Here is a 15,825-nt window from a genome sequence, read left to right on the forward strand (position 1 = left end):
ACACCAACAAGAGAAACACCATTCAACCTAATGCACGGTATAGAAGCAGTCATCCCAGTCGAAGTAGGGCTCACTAGCCTCAGGAGGGAATTCTTTGACGAATAAAGCAATGATGATCAATTGAACCTGAACCTGGATTGTTTGGACGAAGTCAAAGACCAAGCCTCCCAAAGAATGGCCAAGTATTAGCAGAAAATAGCCGAATACTACAATCAGAGAGTGAAACTGAAAAGATTCAGCATCAGAGATCTCGTCCTTCGGAAAGTGACTCCTGCAACAAAAGATCCAACACAAAGCAAACTAGGTCCAACCTGGGAAGGACCCTATAGAGTCGTCCACTATTCACGTTAGAGAGGTTACCACCTAGAAGACTTAGAAGGAAATAAGCTGTCTCGTTCGTGGAATGTCGAACATCTAAAGAGGTATCATGAAAAGGAGCCATAGCCTGACTGTAAGCAATTAACATAATCTGATTCTGTACTTTTTAATACAAGTTATGTATTCAAATAAGTGATTATTCAATATCATAAGTGGTTATTTAGCATTATTCAACAATTCATGCGCTCTAATTATTTCTTCCTCCAAAAGCCTAAAATAGTCATCCAAATAAAAAAGACGATAAGATTCCTTAAATGGATGTACATCGTCCAAATCAAAAAGACGATATGATTCCTTAAATGGATGTACATCGTCTAAATCAAAAAGACAATAAGATTCCTTAAATGGATGTACATCATCCAAACCAAAAAGATGATAGAACTCCTTAAATGGATATAGATCATCCAATTCAAAAAGACAATAAAACTCCTTAAACGGATATAGATCGTCCAGAGAAACGGTAAAACTCCTTAAATGGTTATACATCATCCAAATTAAAAAGGCGATAAAAATTCCTAATAGATGCATGTTGGGCAAAGATTCTTGAAACAAATAACATCGTCCAAGAATACTTCAACAAAAATTCTCTATCCTAATAAGGACGAAAAGAATACTTCAACAAAAATTCTCTAAGTCCCCATAAGGACAACAAGAATACTTCAATTAAAATCCTCTAAGTCCCCCAGAGGGACGAAGAAAATGCTTCCACAAATTAAAACGAACAAGAAAAATACCAACAAATATACCATATATAAAAAGATGCAAATTGTTCAAAAAGCCCCAAAACCAGGGGAACATCCCGATATAAGTTGTCCCGTGGCCTAAAAACATACAAGGCATTTTTCTTCTTCAAGGGACAACAGGTTCAAGTAGGGGGAGCGTTTTCTTCATCCTTATCAACCTGAGAAGGGTCCACGCCAGTAGATGTTGCTGCCAGGGCTGCTTCGTCCTCCTCCATTCCCTTATCAACAGCCTTAAAGTCTAATTCCTCCAAATCGGTCCCCGGGCCATGTTTGATCAGGTACCTCCTCAACAGTTCGAAGCCTTTAAAATACCACTGGAATAGAATGGTATTATACTTATCAGTGGATTGAAAGGCAAGGATGGCCTTAGCAATGGTAGCCTTCATCCTCTGTCCAGCTGAGGCAAGAAGCTCGTCTTTCTACTTCACCAACTGCTTCTTGGAATCCAGCTTCTCGGATAGAACTTTGAGTTACTCCTTAGAAGCGTTGTTGGCGTCCATAGAAGCAATCAAATCTTTCCCTAACCCTGAAGCCTCGGCCTTAAGCGCCTCAACTTTTGAATTGGCCACGACGGCCTTCTCCTCGTTTGCCAAATATTGGGTAGTGATATGCATGGTTTTGCCCAATACCTAACAACCAAGGTAACCAAAATTAGCAAAGAAGATTAAAACCTTAAGGATGAGGAAGAAAGGGGTAAAAGTAGGACAACTACTTGCACGAGCTTGTGAACGTGATGCCTCACCATCTCGTGGGAAGGCACACTTGAAATCTCTTTCATCTCCCCGAGTAAGGAGCTCGCTTGCACGATCCATTGCCACTCCAGCGTCTTCCTAAACATTGGAACCTACTTTTTCTTTCCCCTTGTCTCCAGTCTTTCACTTTTTGGAAGGACGAACAACTTCTTCAATTGAAACACCAGGAGAAGCTGCCTGACCTTCGTCTAGATCTAGAGCAGGGGTGGACGAGACTCTCTCCACCGTCTCTTTTTCCTTATCCTTGTCTGTAATCCTCAACTTTCTTTGCCCGATGGCAGAAAAGGGTTCGTTCTTCTTCCCCTTAATTTTGGCAAACATCTCCTTGTTAAATTTTGTCGTCATCTTTGCACCAAGAAGAGTAAAGTTAATCCCAAGGAAAAGGAGAAAAGATGATATTACATAAAATAACTCAGATTCCTCATGTTTTTTCGCTTCCCGGTCAATCGCACGAAGGACGTAATCTGATGGCTCTGGCCCCAAACAATGACAAGCTAAAGTGCGCGGATCAACCAGCTCGTCAAAATCGTCAATAGTAACCGCGTATTTGATGGCCTCTTGAACTCTCTCTTTGAACTTCCCTTCAAGCTCTAGACGCTCTTTCATTACAAGACAGAAAAAGAGGCAAGGTCAGAAGGATGACCAATAAAACAAAAGGATAAAAAAGGGGAAAACATCTCATGGGAGGCAAACGCACCAAGATGAGGGGTCTCCCACCGGCGCAGCAACCTAGGGACGTCCCCCCAAAAGTCATCAGAGAAAGTCTCCCAACCATTGCCAAACATGAAGAAAAATCTGGACTTCTAGTTATGGAAAGACGATGGAAGAATAATGACGAGACGAGACTTCCTATTCCAGGGCACAAACTCATAATACCCAAACTCCTTTGATTCTTTCAAACGGTAGAGATGGACGAACTCATTTAGTGTGATCATATCCCCGTCAGCTATGATCGTCCAAATCACCATGTAGCTTATGACGATTCTCCACGAATTCGACATAAGCTGCCTCGGAGCAAGGTTTAAGTAATGAAGAAGCTCCAAGATGAACGGATGGAAGGGAAATTTGAGGCCACACAAAAATGCAGCCTCATAGAAACAAACCTTTCCATAGGCAAAGGTGCAAGCCTTTTCACCCTTCCTAGGAAGACGAGCCCTAGTCTCATCAGGAAATTGAAATCTGTCCCTAAATTTGCTGAAAACCTCTATCTTCAAGGAGCATTTTTCTTTGAGAGCATGGAAAGAACGGGGTTCACCAAAAGCAAGAGGATGAGAGGACGAAGGCGCACTGGAAGGCGCAGAAGTAGTCGTATCTACCCCAGCTCCAACTGTGCTTGCACTAGAGGATGAATCCCTCTCTAGATTGTCTGAACCCATCTCGGACCCCATATTTTCCCTCCTTAAAGCCTCTCTAATGGATTTAAACCAAACTAGGGAGTTATGCAACAACGGGTGCAAGTCGCCTCATACAGACCCTAGACCACTACCAGCTACCACAAAATCCCCAATATATGGATATGGATCACTAGATGGAATAGCACTTAACGTATTACTACGAGAATCTACCAACGCCCCCAAGCGGGCAAAAAAGAAGGTGATGGAGGGGGAAGTGGGCCTAATTTCAGAAGAATCCACCATTAAAGAAAGCCACACCACCCGAAAAGGAAATAGGAACAAGAAAAAGAATATAAATGAAACTCGGAAAGAAAAAGGGAGCAAAAGAAGGGGCATACCTGAAAATAAAGGAGGTAATTGAGAAGACTAAGAGCAAAACGCACAACTAGGAAGTCAGAAAAACCAATCACAGAAAAGAAAGTGCAGAAGTGAGAAGGGAAAAGCAAAAATTAAAACTTTTTACCTTGAAAAGTGTGGGAAATCTGAAAGGCTTCACTGGAAACAGATCCATCAACCAACCAAAGGGAGACACGTGGCCACGATGCGTGCCACGCTACCACGGAGCAATCAATGTAGGAGTAGAACCCCAAGCGCCTCAACTGCCCAAAAAAAATATTCCTTTGATCGTCCAAACTACGGACGACCTCGGAGACGATGAAGAAGGCTGAAGACGAAGCCGGAGAAGATGGAGACGATGAAGAAGGCTCTGATTCCAATCTCCTTTGCTTGTTCTGCGACTCCAGGTACGGTTCCTGCGATGCGCTATTCGACCATTGCATTTCGTCGCACCATTTCGACTTTCGCAGAGTTCGGACGAAGCTGGGTTTGGATTTCTACGGTGGGTTTAAGCTCATCAATTACGTCCGGTCTCAGGTCAGTTTGCTATTTGATTTGAGCTTTTGTTTGGTTGCTAAGAATTTGAGTGAAAAATGGAAGAATGTGTATGAAAAGTTGGGTCTTTGTAAACTCACGCTGAAAATTAGCTACTTTGTTGTTTCATTGAGCACATTTTCTCAGCATTGAGAAAGCATGATTTTGTTTGCTTTATAATCTGTTTGGCTGCTGAGAAAATGTAGAAGAATAAAGAAAAAGATCCTCAACTTTCTAAAGAGATTTTTTTTTTAATAGTTTAGGGATGAAAAACAAACTTTTTGAATTGAAAATTGATAGGTGTAAAATTTTCAATAATTTTGAGAGGAAAAATTTCAAGTTTAGGGATAAAAAAAAGAAATTCATGCGAAGTTATAGGGATGAAAATAATATTTTAACCAAATAAAATTGGGATTTATGTGCTCTAATGCTAGAGTTGTCTCAGTTTAATAGTCATTGAGTGAAAGAGTTTTGATTGCATTCTTTTCAATCTGCTAAGTTAATAAGTTATGTACTTGTTGAAAGCTCATGGTGTGATATGTCAATATAAATTATTTTTTTATTAATTAAAATGCTGACATGGATGTTGTCGTGGTATTTATTGATGTTATTTTATTAGCCATATCAGCATCTAACATGCCACCTATGCACTTTGTTTGCCACCTCAGATTTTTTTGTTATCGGGTTGACGGCAAGAATCATTTTAAAAACGATTTAAAAAAATCAAGGACTGACTTAGGAGCAAAATCAGTTTAGGGACCAAATTGAGAAATGATCCAAAATATAGGGACCAAAAGTGCATTTTAGCCTTTATTTATTTATTTTGGTGTATATCACTCTCTATTCCCCCTTTTCATTTATAAGAGCTTATCAGAAATGCAGTTATAGGGAGGTCCACCAAGATTGTTTTTTTGAGCTTCAAGAGGGGAATTAAAGCTTAAATTTGTACAGAAATTGTATATCATTGACAGTTTTGAAGAAAACAGATCAATTTAAATATGAAATGATATGAGAATGTTGAATATTTTACATCTGGATCTGATTTGTCACGTGTGTCCAATAAGGTTAGGTAGAGTGTGTCATTTGATGTGACGTAAGTTTTGGATTGTCAATGAAATTACAGTTGTGTAGTACAATTTATCAAGTTGAAGAGGAGAAAATCTCGTCAAAATCTTTGTTAATCCTTCTATTTATTAGTTTATTATTGTTCCCACTAATTTTAAACCCATAATCTGCTTCTTCGAGTAATAAACAAGCATTATTTTAAATATGGATGATAATGAGAATCATTACATAATTGATGCCTTTGTCCATTCGGACAAAGATATATTGATTGCCTGGGGTCTGTCTCTCACTGAAGAGAAATACTTTTGGTGAAAGCATTTGAGAGAGAGAGAGAGAGAGAGATGGATGTAAATTATTACAAGGATGGAGTACTGCCCTTTGCAGCACTGGTTATGGTAGAGGTTTGCAACGTGGGCATGGTGACACTAAGCAAAGCAGCTATGACAAGTGGGATGAGCAACTTTTCTTTTGTTGTTTACTACAATGCTCTTGGCACCTTCATCCTTTTCCTGTATTACATCTTCCACCGCTACAGGTTCCTTTTCTTCTCTTAATTCTTTGAGTTTCTCATCAAACACTAAATTTCTCATGTGAATTATGCCCACCAAAAACTGCTTTTTTCTTGTTTATTTGCAGAAGCAGGGGACCTCCTCTCACTTTCTCCCTCCTCTTAAAGTTCTTCCTCCTTGGACTCCTTGGGTAGCACATTCTATTTAAAGCTTACTTTTTTGGATTACTTTTAGGGATTTGGATAATTTTATAGACTTAAGTGACAATTATTTTGAACAGCATATTATCACCCAAAAAGAAAAAAAAAACTTTATATTGCAGGATTTGTTTGGAGCAGATTTGTGCTATTGCAGGTATCAAATACAGCTCTTCAACTCTTGCAATGGCTATGGGAAACCTTATTCCAGGTTTTACATTCTTGCTTGCAGTCACTTTCAGGTAAGAAAATAGGATAAGACAATAATGGTATTTAAAATTATGGAAGTAGGGGGATTATTAATTTAATTTATTTTGGGTGGGGAGCAATGTCTGCCGTAGTTGTTTGTTCTGTTGGACTATTTAGTGTCTTATGTTTCACTGAATATGAAGGTTGGTATGAAGTTAACTTATATTAGCACAACCATGTTATACATTTCTATTTGTCATAAGGTTCCAAGAAAATGTTTTGTACTTCATAATCATTGGGCTCATTGTATATGTTTGCTGGGCATCATGATCCATGTGATTTATAGATTAAACATAATGTTGTTTTTTTCTTTTTCTTTTTTATAATTGTTTTATACATTTAGTATATCATAGTATTGACAATGATCCCCAAATATATGTTGTCTGTTGTATTAATATTTATATATATATATATATATATTTTTTTTTCCTGACAATAGGATTTGAACTTTGCTTTATTGGTTAGTTTTGGGTTTCTGGCTACCATGGTTATTTGCTGCTGTCTGTGTATGTTTTATAATTTTTCCCTTCACCTTTAATCTATCGTGTATTACTAATTTCTAGGATGGAAGAACTAGCTCTGAGAAGTACAAGCAGTCAGGCTAAAATTATAGGCACCATAGTATCAATATCAGGAGCATTCATAGTGACTTTCTATAAGGGGCCACCAGTTTTTGAGGCTTCATCCTCTTTTAAGACCTCTCTTCAGCAAAATCTCGCACAAATGTCAAACTGGGTTCTTGGAGGCCTTCTCCTTACAATCACTTGTCTGTCTTCTGCAACATGGAACATTTTTCAGGTAATATTAATGTACCTCCAAATTTAACAGCTTACCATCCCAAATTTTCAAGTTTTTTTTTTTTTTTTGGTGGACTATGACAGACCATCTTGCAGTTCTTCATTGTAGTTGAAAAGTAAGATGGGAAGATGAGTAGTTATAAAAGTACTGATCTTGATTGCTATTCCAGGCAGCAATTGTTAAAGAGTACCCAGAAAAAATGATCCTAGTCTTTTTCTCCTGCTTCTTTGGGACCATCCAATGTGCAGTTATCTCTTTAATTGCAGAAAGAAATGTAAGTTCTTGGGCACTGCAACCCAGGATTCGAGTGATTGCTGTTATCTATGGGGTATGGCAAGTCCTTTCCAGCTATATGTACTTTGTAACAAGTTTGCCCATTTTTTTCTTTCTATTTTCTACTATGATTCATATGAAAGCATAAGAAATTTTACAAATTGGGTTTTGGAAACATCTCACTTTTTTATTGAACGATGATTGACTTCAATTCAGGCAATTAGTGGGAGTGTCATCCGTAACAGTGTTTTAGCTTGGTGTTTGCAAAAGAAGGGGCCTGTTTATGTGGCCCTGTTCAAGCCGCTAGGCACTGCCATTGCGGTTATCATGGCAATCATATTCCTTGGTGAAATTCCTCATCTTGGCAGGTAAATTTTAATCTAGTTCATTCATCTTCAAATATAAAGATATTAAACCTTCTTGACTTCTTGTCATCCCAATCATATTCCTGCTAATGACAATATTTCTTTTTGACGCAATGATGTTCATGTTCTTAAATTATATCAACTGAGCATTAATAATGTGCAACTTTGTCATCTTTGCAGTTTGATTGGTTCTATTGTAATTGCCTTTGGATTTTATACTGTGATGTGGGGGCAAGCCAAGGAGAAAGTAATTGTTGGTGACAGTGTTCATTGCTTGGAATCATCCACCCAAAAGACCCCACTTTTGCAAAACACATAATGCAAAGATACAAGAAAGTTTTATAAGAATATCCATACACATGCAAGCACAAATGTTAAATATCCAACCAACCAGTACGGTACAACCAACAGTGAGTACTTTTTGCTTTTGGCCTATGGCGTTGCACTACTTCCACCATCCATGGAATGACAATCGACAGGGAGATGATAAAGGCTAACGCCGCATAACTAAAATATTATTGCCAATTATTGTACAATTTAGGCATGGTACATGAGAGGAAGCATGGGATCAGAAACTTCATAGGGTAAATTTTTCCTAGAGGGATTAAATATCTATGATATGTTCTGATATTTAAAGTTAATAAACCAAAAAAGTAGTGGCTTATTCGCCAATGCAGCTTCTTTGTGTATAGTTACAACTTTCAATGTTATAGTTTATCCTTCGGCGTTTTTTACTTTTCCCTTTTTTACCCCCTGCATATTGGTCAAATATCATAAATTACATGCATATTGTGCTAGATTGAAACTATAACTTTGAAAATGACATTATCCTAATTTTGAATTAGAATTAAACTTATTCCTATTTGCCAATCAATCTGGTGAAAGTTGAAAAGGCTTGTAAGTTGTAACTGAATACAAATGAACCATCATGAACCACCAGTTCTGTTGACTATTTCCACCAATCCAGCACTAAGTAATGTTTAGGTAGCAGTCCATGTACTACAGTATCATGGTTTGAGAATTAAGCATGATTGAAATTGAGTTTGTTGGCCTCGCTCAAAAATAATTACACATGGCTCGAATTGAAGGGTTTTTATTTCAAAAAAGAAATTCAGAATACACTGAAAAATCAAAGGTGAATACATCTACAACAAAAGTACATGAGGCTGGACACTATCTTTTCCAACAGCTACAACCTGGGAAATCATATGAACAAGCTACTCACTATATACACCCGAACTCTATATAGCAAACCCCAAAATCTACAAAATTCATTAAAAAAAAAACCTACAAAATTCTTATCAGTCTCTACTGTCATATATAAACACATTGCTTTTACATTTTCATTTGCAGATCTCCATTTCCAAGGGTGGATAATCTCTAAATGATCTCACTGTCCAAAGTTTAATGAGAAAAAAGCAATATTTTGCAAAAGCAGAAATATCAAAATTCTTAGTGGTTTCAGTTTTATTGATTTACCACCAGGGGAAAACAAAACAAACTAAACTTGATGATTCCAGCCAACCAGTCAATATGTGTAACCATCTGACCTTTTCCACAAGCAAAAGCAATGATGGCATTACTGAGAGATATTAATATGAATGAATGGTTTTAATATATATGCTATATAGTCCCAAGATTCTGGGATGGGTTAGGAATTTTCAATAGACTAATCAATTTTGATCATATATAATTCTGTTCTATATATATATATATATTTCTCTATTCGTTGATAGATCCTTTTTCCTCTATAGACCAAGAAGCAAAACCAATAATGCTGCATAGATATAATAGAAATCACAGAGAGAGAGAGAGAGAGAGAGATGGCATAGAACAGTTGTTATAAGGATGTTCTGCCATTTTCAGCCATGGTTTTAGTAGAGTGGACAAAGGTTGTCTTAAACATCTTGTTCAAAGAAGCAAGTTTGAAAGGGTCGAGTTACTATGCCTTATCCACTCTTGTTCTTCTTCCCTTGGCCTTCATGATCTTTCACCGGTTTGTCTCTTAATTTGATTCTCTATACTGTACACAAAGTTTTTGATAAACCAATGAAAAATACTTGCTCTTAAAAAAAATTTCTTACTGATTTTTTATATTATATATTTAGAACTACAGATCTTCCAACATTCAAGTTGTCTGTCCTCTGTAGAATTATCCTCCTGAGAGTACTTGGGAAAGAAAATTATACACAAGAAGCTATTCTTTTTTTAGCTTTCATTTGTAGGAAATGAAAATGGGTTAAAACAAAAGATGTGTATTTTTCTTTTCTTTTTTGAGGTAAGAGATAGAGAGTATTTTTCTAATATTGATTGGTTATGTGTGGGAAGGCAGGTCTGTAACTCAGGTGTGTGGCTATAAAGGCATAAAATATAGTTCACCGCTCTTGCTTCAGCCATCAGCAACCTCACACTGGCTTTCGCTTTCATACTTGCTCTAATTATCAGGTTTCTTTCATTCTTTCTTATTGTTCATTAGACTTTTACTTTTGTTTCTGTTTATGTCTTTACATAATTTTTTTCTTACTTTTACTTATTATATTTGATTGCTTGTATTTACTGCAAGTGCACCATTATTTATGTCTCTTATTTCTAGCCATGTAGTTGGTGGACAAGAATTGTTAAATCATTGGTTATTTCAATGATTCTTATGGACAACACCTTCTACTTATGAAAGTCATTAGGAGTAGAATATTATTTGTTTGTTTATCTGGGCTGTTTTACATCCCTTCTCCTTTTAATATTATAAGGGTGCTTCAAAAAGGATGGAAAATCTTTCTTTAAGAAGCTAAAGTACTCAGGCTAAAATCATGGGCACTGTAGTATCAATATTGGTGCAATGGCAGTGGTTCTCTATGAAGGCCCTGCAATCATATAGATCACATCTCAATCACCATCCCTTTCAGTTCATTTTTCTCTAAGCTCATCACTATTGATTTGGGCCATAGGTGGCCTTCTACTTGCTGTTGAGTACCTTCTACCTGTTCATAGCATTTTACAGATTCAAGTTATGAGAATATTGCCATCAGAGCTAATTGTGGTGTTCGTATGCAACTTGTTTGCGACAGTTATATCTGAACCAGTATCTTTAATGCTAGACATGAACTTAAGTGGTTGGAGACTAAGGGCTGATATAGCATTAATGGCCATTGTATCCTCGGTATGAAACTAATGGACTACCGTGACAAAGAAGGCTATTGGTAACTTCAGACCAGAGGAATTCTCTCTGATCAGGGATTTGCTTCAACCTTCAGCAACATTGTCTACACTTGAATCCTGCACTTGAAGGGACCTCTGCATGTCAATCTTCAGGCCACTGTCAATTGCCACAACAGCTGCTATAGGTGTCATATTCATTGGTGATGCTCTCTATCTTGGGAGGTATAGTATTCTCTCCCTCACACACGGACATTAATTTTCCCACCTTTGGGAGTTGAATATTTAAATAAATTCAAAGAAGCAGATGCTATTTTCCATGACTGGATTATATTTGGTTCTTAATAGTTTACTTGTCATTTTTTTTTCTTCCTAACGTTGCATTGTTGTTGGAGCTATAATAATATCAATTGTGTTTTATGCAGTTCTATGGGGAAAGACAATAATATTTTGCACGTCATACACACATTTCCGTTCAAAAAATAAATTGTACAATGTGTGCATTAACAATTACCCTTCTGAGATGTATATATTTCTCTCTCAAGCCATTATTAATAGCCACTGCAGTCGCTAAGGGTGTCGTATTCCTTGGTGATGCTCTTTATCTTAGGAGTATATAATTCTCTCTCTTTCTCGCAAAAATGCACAAATATAGAGACACAGATTCCCTTTTCCTCCAGAGTAGAACAATTATCAGAGTACTATATCAAGAAGAAAAAATCAGCTACTACATGTGTTAATTGCCTTGCATATATTTTTCACAATTCAGTGTCCTTTTCTTCCTAATGTTGCAGCGTTATTGGAGCAATGATATTTTCAATTTGATTTTAATCTGTCACATGGGCAAAAGCTAAAGAAGAATTGAGAGAAGCCTATTGCTATGGTAGCTTGGGATCTTTGGGATCCTCATCTGATGATAAGACCCCTTTGTTGGAGAACTATATATTTGAAGGTACGGGATCCAAACCATTCTCATGTGATTTAAACCAGGACAGTTTGAACTAGATAGAGGAATATATATATATATATATATTTTTTTTTGGGTTAAAAAACGATGCATCAAAAAACTAAAACACTACATCAAGTTCAGGACACAGCCTGTTAAAATACACTCCAGTACAGTCATCCTCAAAAGCAGAAAGAACCTCCACAGGCGGACTATTAAACATAAGAAAATGTAACTCTTGTTCGGCACCCATCCTAGCGAGCATATCAGCACACCTGTTAGCTTGCCAGTAGCAGTGATTAAACTGGATTTGCTGAAATGTTGCTGCCAGCTGCCTGCAATCATCCAAGATAGGAGATATTACATGGTTTTCATAATCTGGGTTTTTAAACACATCCACAACTGCTTTTGCATCTAGCTCAACAATGAGGCAAGGTATGTTCATATTACAGCAAAGCATAAGCCCATCCCTAAGCCCCCACAGCTCTGCAACAAAGCTTTTTGTTGATATATATATATATATATATATATATATCATCTCAGCAAGGCAGCAGCTTATGTACAAACTTATACATTATGCACGGGTCCTTTGGAAGAAACACAACAATCCGACAAATAGTCTACAGCTCAAACTGAAATTTTAGTGTCACCTATAGAATAAACACTATAGGACAACAACAATATTAAATAAAGAAATGTATATTACTAACAGAGGAGCCATGCTAGTACCAATAAATGGCCACTGGAATGACCAAGATTCAAACCCCCCATCAAATTCGAACTACTAATTTTAGTTATTGGATGAAAGAATTTATCAAAACTATGCAAATTACCTCATTATGGTACAGTGAAAAGTTATCGAGGTCCTGATAGAATTGAAGGAAATAATGAAGAAGCAGCAACAATGTGCACTTCCTGGTTTTCAACTCCAGCTCTCATGTTTGGTAAAGATTGATTGGAGAAGAAATAATCTAGGTCAGATTCAACATTTACAGCACCCTCTAAGACCTTAACCACCATAGACATGGAAGGCCTCCTTGTGAAATCGTTTTGCAAACACCATGCTGCAACTCTCATCGTATTCACAACTTCACCTCCATGTAATTGCATATCTTCACTGTATTTATCAACCAAATCCAGCAACCGATCCTCCACAATATTTTTCTTGAAAAGATCAAGAAGATGCATTTCTTCCTCTGGCTGAGAGCGATCTAAAATTCTCCTTCCACACAAAATCTCCAAGAGTACTACTCCAAAGCTATAGACATCTACCTTTTCTGTAATCATTGAACTCAACCATTCTGGAGCCATATAGCCAGGAGTCCCTCTCATGTTTGTCACAACTTGGCTTTGGTCATGGTCAACTAGTTTAGACAACCCAAAATCAGAGACTTTTGCATTAAAATTCTCATCTAAGAGGATGTTATGTGGTTTTATATCCAAGTGAACTATCTTTTGCCTGCATTCTTCATGCAAATAAGATAGTCCCCTTGCAATTTCAATGATGATCTTCTTTCTAAGTTTCCAATCAAGCAAAATCTCAGGATTTTTGTGAAATATCCATCTATCTAAAGACCCATTAGACATGTACTCATAAACAAGAAGCCTATGATATTTCTCAGCACAAAATCCAATTAGTCTTACCAAATTAATATGATGGATGCTGCCAATTGTTTCAACTTCTGCCAAAAACGATTTCTTGATTTGACTGAAACCATCAAGATGCTTCACTGCAACTTTTGTGCCATCAGGTAGAGTCCCTTCAAAAACTGTGCCAAATCCTCCCCTACCGAGTTCCTTATTGAAATTTTCTGTTATCGCTTGCAAATCATCATAAGAATACCTTGTGGGCATTCCTGGTACATGATCCAAATAATACTCCTCTGCTTCATCTGCATTTTCCTTCTTCCAAAATAGTAAAGCCAAGATTCCAATTAAAAGAAAAATAACAAGCAAAGATCCGAGGCTAGATCCCATTATTACTTGTTTCTTCTTTTTATGGCTTGTTTGTTGTCCAGGTGGATCTGAACTTGAGACATTTTGGATCTTAATGTAAACTTTAATGTCAGTATTATCTTGATCAATGGCCATTAATGAAAAAATTTGGGGTAGTAAATAGCAATTCCCTGCACGTTTGCTCGAATTATAAAAAGCAGCTTTGCAAGAACAAAGTTTTAAGCAAGCCTGTTTACAACTATCTAAACTTATATGTTGGTGATCTGGATCTATGCTTGGGGGGTCTTGAGTAAAGGGAAAGTATGTGATCTTATGAAGCTCTAAAAGAATGTGAGTTTTGGAAGCTGCACAAGACAAGGGAGTAATTAGGGAGCAGCCTTGGTCAGGTCGCGTTTCTTCGATGGGCTGAAAATTTCTTGTTGCATTTATAGGTCCAGGACAACTACACTGGCCGTCCGTACAAATACCATAATTGCCGCAAACTCTAGGGAAACCACAGGATGTGATACGAAATTTGAAAACCTCATGTACCTCGCTCCAATATGTATCAAACACTGTCAAGTGTCCATTGTCAGCCCCAAGTCTCATATACCGATTTGAGAAGAATTCTGAAGAAGGAATAGTAATAATATAACTAATGCTTTCATAGCTGGAGATAAATAATCTGTCCTCCAGAAATTGAACATAACTGATATTATTACCTGTATAATTAAGATAGCGTTGGGGAGTATTAGAGTTGATATAAGCAAATAAACCTTGCCTGGTGACATGGAGCGAAAACAATCCTCCTTGACTAGTAAGTTGCTGTCCTGGCACCAATTTTTGCCCAACAAGCAGCGTGTCAGTTGGGTGATCAAAAGACTGCCAAACTGTTGCATTCTTGTCATCCAAGAGCTGGAGGTTGCACATGTCGGTGAAGTTTAGGGCAGCCACAGATTTGCTGAAGATGTTTGTGGACCACACTGTACTTTCATTAGCATCTTTTAACACCAAACCTTTTTCTGAAGTAAGCTGCAAAGTCGCATTAATGCTAACAGGATTATCTGGCTTAGCAGACCATACTACTTTTGGACCTTCAGATTTTGAAATATTGACATTGTCGTCGTAAGAAAGAGAGAAAATGGCAAAGAGATGACTGTTGCACGTTTGATTACAGATGAAGCCACAACCACAAGCACGGTAATAATCATCGGAGAAATTACTTACAAGTATGATTCTCGCAAATGATCCATCATCGAATTTCACAGAATCAGGAGCAGAAAGACTGTTGGTCCATGAAGTAGGAGCGTCTGCAGTAAGATAATTGCCAGGCAGTGCTGTGACTAGGAATAGGATTGGACAAGAAGGTGTTAGAAAAAGAACAAGGTAAAGAAGAACAGCACAGGAAGCCCAGCTGCTCATACCCATTGTCTGTAAAACACAATCTAGAATCAAGAGAGGCCCAGTGGGCAACAGGAAAAGGAAAGAGAGATTTATTATTCTTTACTATATCTAAAGAATTCCTTCAGTTCAGCTCCGCCTGAAACCTGTAACTGATAAACTTATGGATGACTGGTTGACTGCAACGACTTTAGCGAGTGGACGAGAATAGTTTATGTAATTTCATGGATCCTTCCCTGGTTGACCTACAAGTCCACAAGCAGCAGGTGCTTTACAGTAAGGATCCTAATTAACTCAAGCAGTACGCCTGATATTAATATAACGCTACCCTTTTATAAAAATAATTTATAATGAATCATTATTTTCGTTCTCTTACTTAGATAGTTTGCTTGAGTCCTCAAAAAGTGATATGCTGTAGAGGTCACAAGCTACAACCACACTACTGAGAGCATTCTTGAAGTTGTTTTATTTATTTATTTATAGAAAATGAAAATACTACTATTAATCATCAGAGTTGACAACAGAAGCATCCAGGCGGTTTAGATACAAAACAACTTTAAATGGTGGAACAGAATATACTAGAAAATCTACAATCTAGTTGCATCCACATGTGACCAAGGCATTGGCACAACGATATGAGATTCAATCAATCTGGAAGTTGCTTTTGTTAATGTTTGTATTGTCTATTGTGTCCCTTCAACTTTTTTCTTTTTTCCCTTTTTTTTTTTTTTTTTGCATTCTTTCTTTTTCCTTTTACTTTCCCCGTTTATCTGCTTTTACTTTTAGCAGAGCCGCAC

At 37.3% G+C, this 15,825-nt stretch overlaps 3 protein-coding genes and 1 pseudogene across 5 annotated transcripts in view; 2 read left to right on the top strand and 2 right to left on the bottom strand.

Moving 5' to 3' along the window:
* LOC126714933 (WAT1-related protein At5g40240-like) overlaps positions 1–8,319 on the top strand; it is a 69,445-nt gene extending 61,126 nt beyond the window's left edge. Inside the window, exons 2-8 of the mRNA XM_050415353.1 lie at positions 5,523–5,737; positions 5,839–5,901; positions 6,034–6,150; positions 6,721–6,955; positions 7,125–7,283; positions 7,445–7,596; positions 7,774–8,319. Of these exons, the coding sequence (XP_050271310.1) occupies positions 5,544–5,737; positions 5,839–5,901; positions 6,034–6,150; positions 6,721–6,955; positions 7,125–7,283; positions 7,445–7,596; positions 7,774–7,912 (1,059 nt within the window). The 5' untranslated portion in view covers positions 5,523–5,543 and the 3' untranslated portion in view covers positions 7,913–8,319. The remainder of the gene's footprint in view (positions 1–5,522; positions 5,738–5,838; positions 5,902–6,033; positions 6,151–6,720; positions 6,956–7,124; positions 7,284–7,444; positions 7,597–7,773) is intronic.
* LOC126714926 (G-type lectin S-receptor-like serine/threonine-protein kinase SD2-5) overlaps positions 1–15,825 on the bottom strand; it is a 100,996-nt gene that overhangs the window by 54,738 nt on the left and 30,433 nt on the right. Inside the window, exons 1-2 of one of the 3 annotated variants that reach the window (XR_007651707.1) lie at positions 12,526–15,329; positions 11,968–12,027 (exon numbers count right to left, since the gene is read on the bottom strand). Coding sequence is in view for 2 of the 3 variants with exons in the window: in XM_050415341.1 (XP_050271298.1) it covers positions 12,548–15,055 (2,508 nt within the window). In the remaining variant the exon portion in view is untranslated. Of the gene's footprint in view, positions 1–11,801; positions 12,028–12,525; positions 15,330–15,825 lie in introns of those variants that run through there. The other 2 variants (XM_050415342.1, XM_050415341.1) reach the window with 2 other exon arrangements.
* LOC126703011 (WAT1-related protein At5g40240-like) lies at positions 9,462–11,751 on the top strand (annotated as a pseudogene).
* The window catches only part of LOC126714924 (G-type lectin S-receptor-like serine/threonine-protein kinase SD2-5), an 82,656-nt gene continuing 78,632 nt past the window's right edge, over positions 11,802–15,825 (bottom strand). Inside the window, exon 4 of the transcript XR_007651706.1 lies at positions 11,802–11,891. The gene's annotated coding sequence lies outside the window, so the exon portion shown is untranslated. The remainder of the gene's footprint in view (positions 11,892–15,825) is intronic.

This window comes from Quercus robur, chromosome 2 (assembly GCF_932294415.1).
Source record: "Quercus robur chromosome 2, dhQueRobu3.1, whole genome shotgun sequence".
Lineage (NCBI taxonomy): Eukaryota > Viridiplantae > Streptophyta > Magnoliopsida > Fagales > Fagaceae > Quercus > Quercus robur.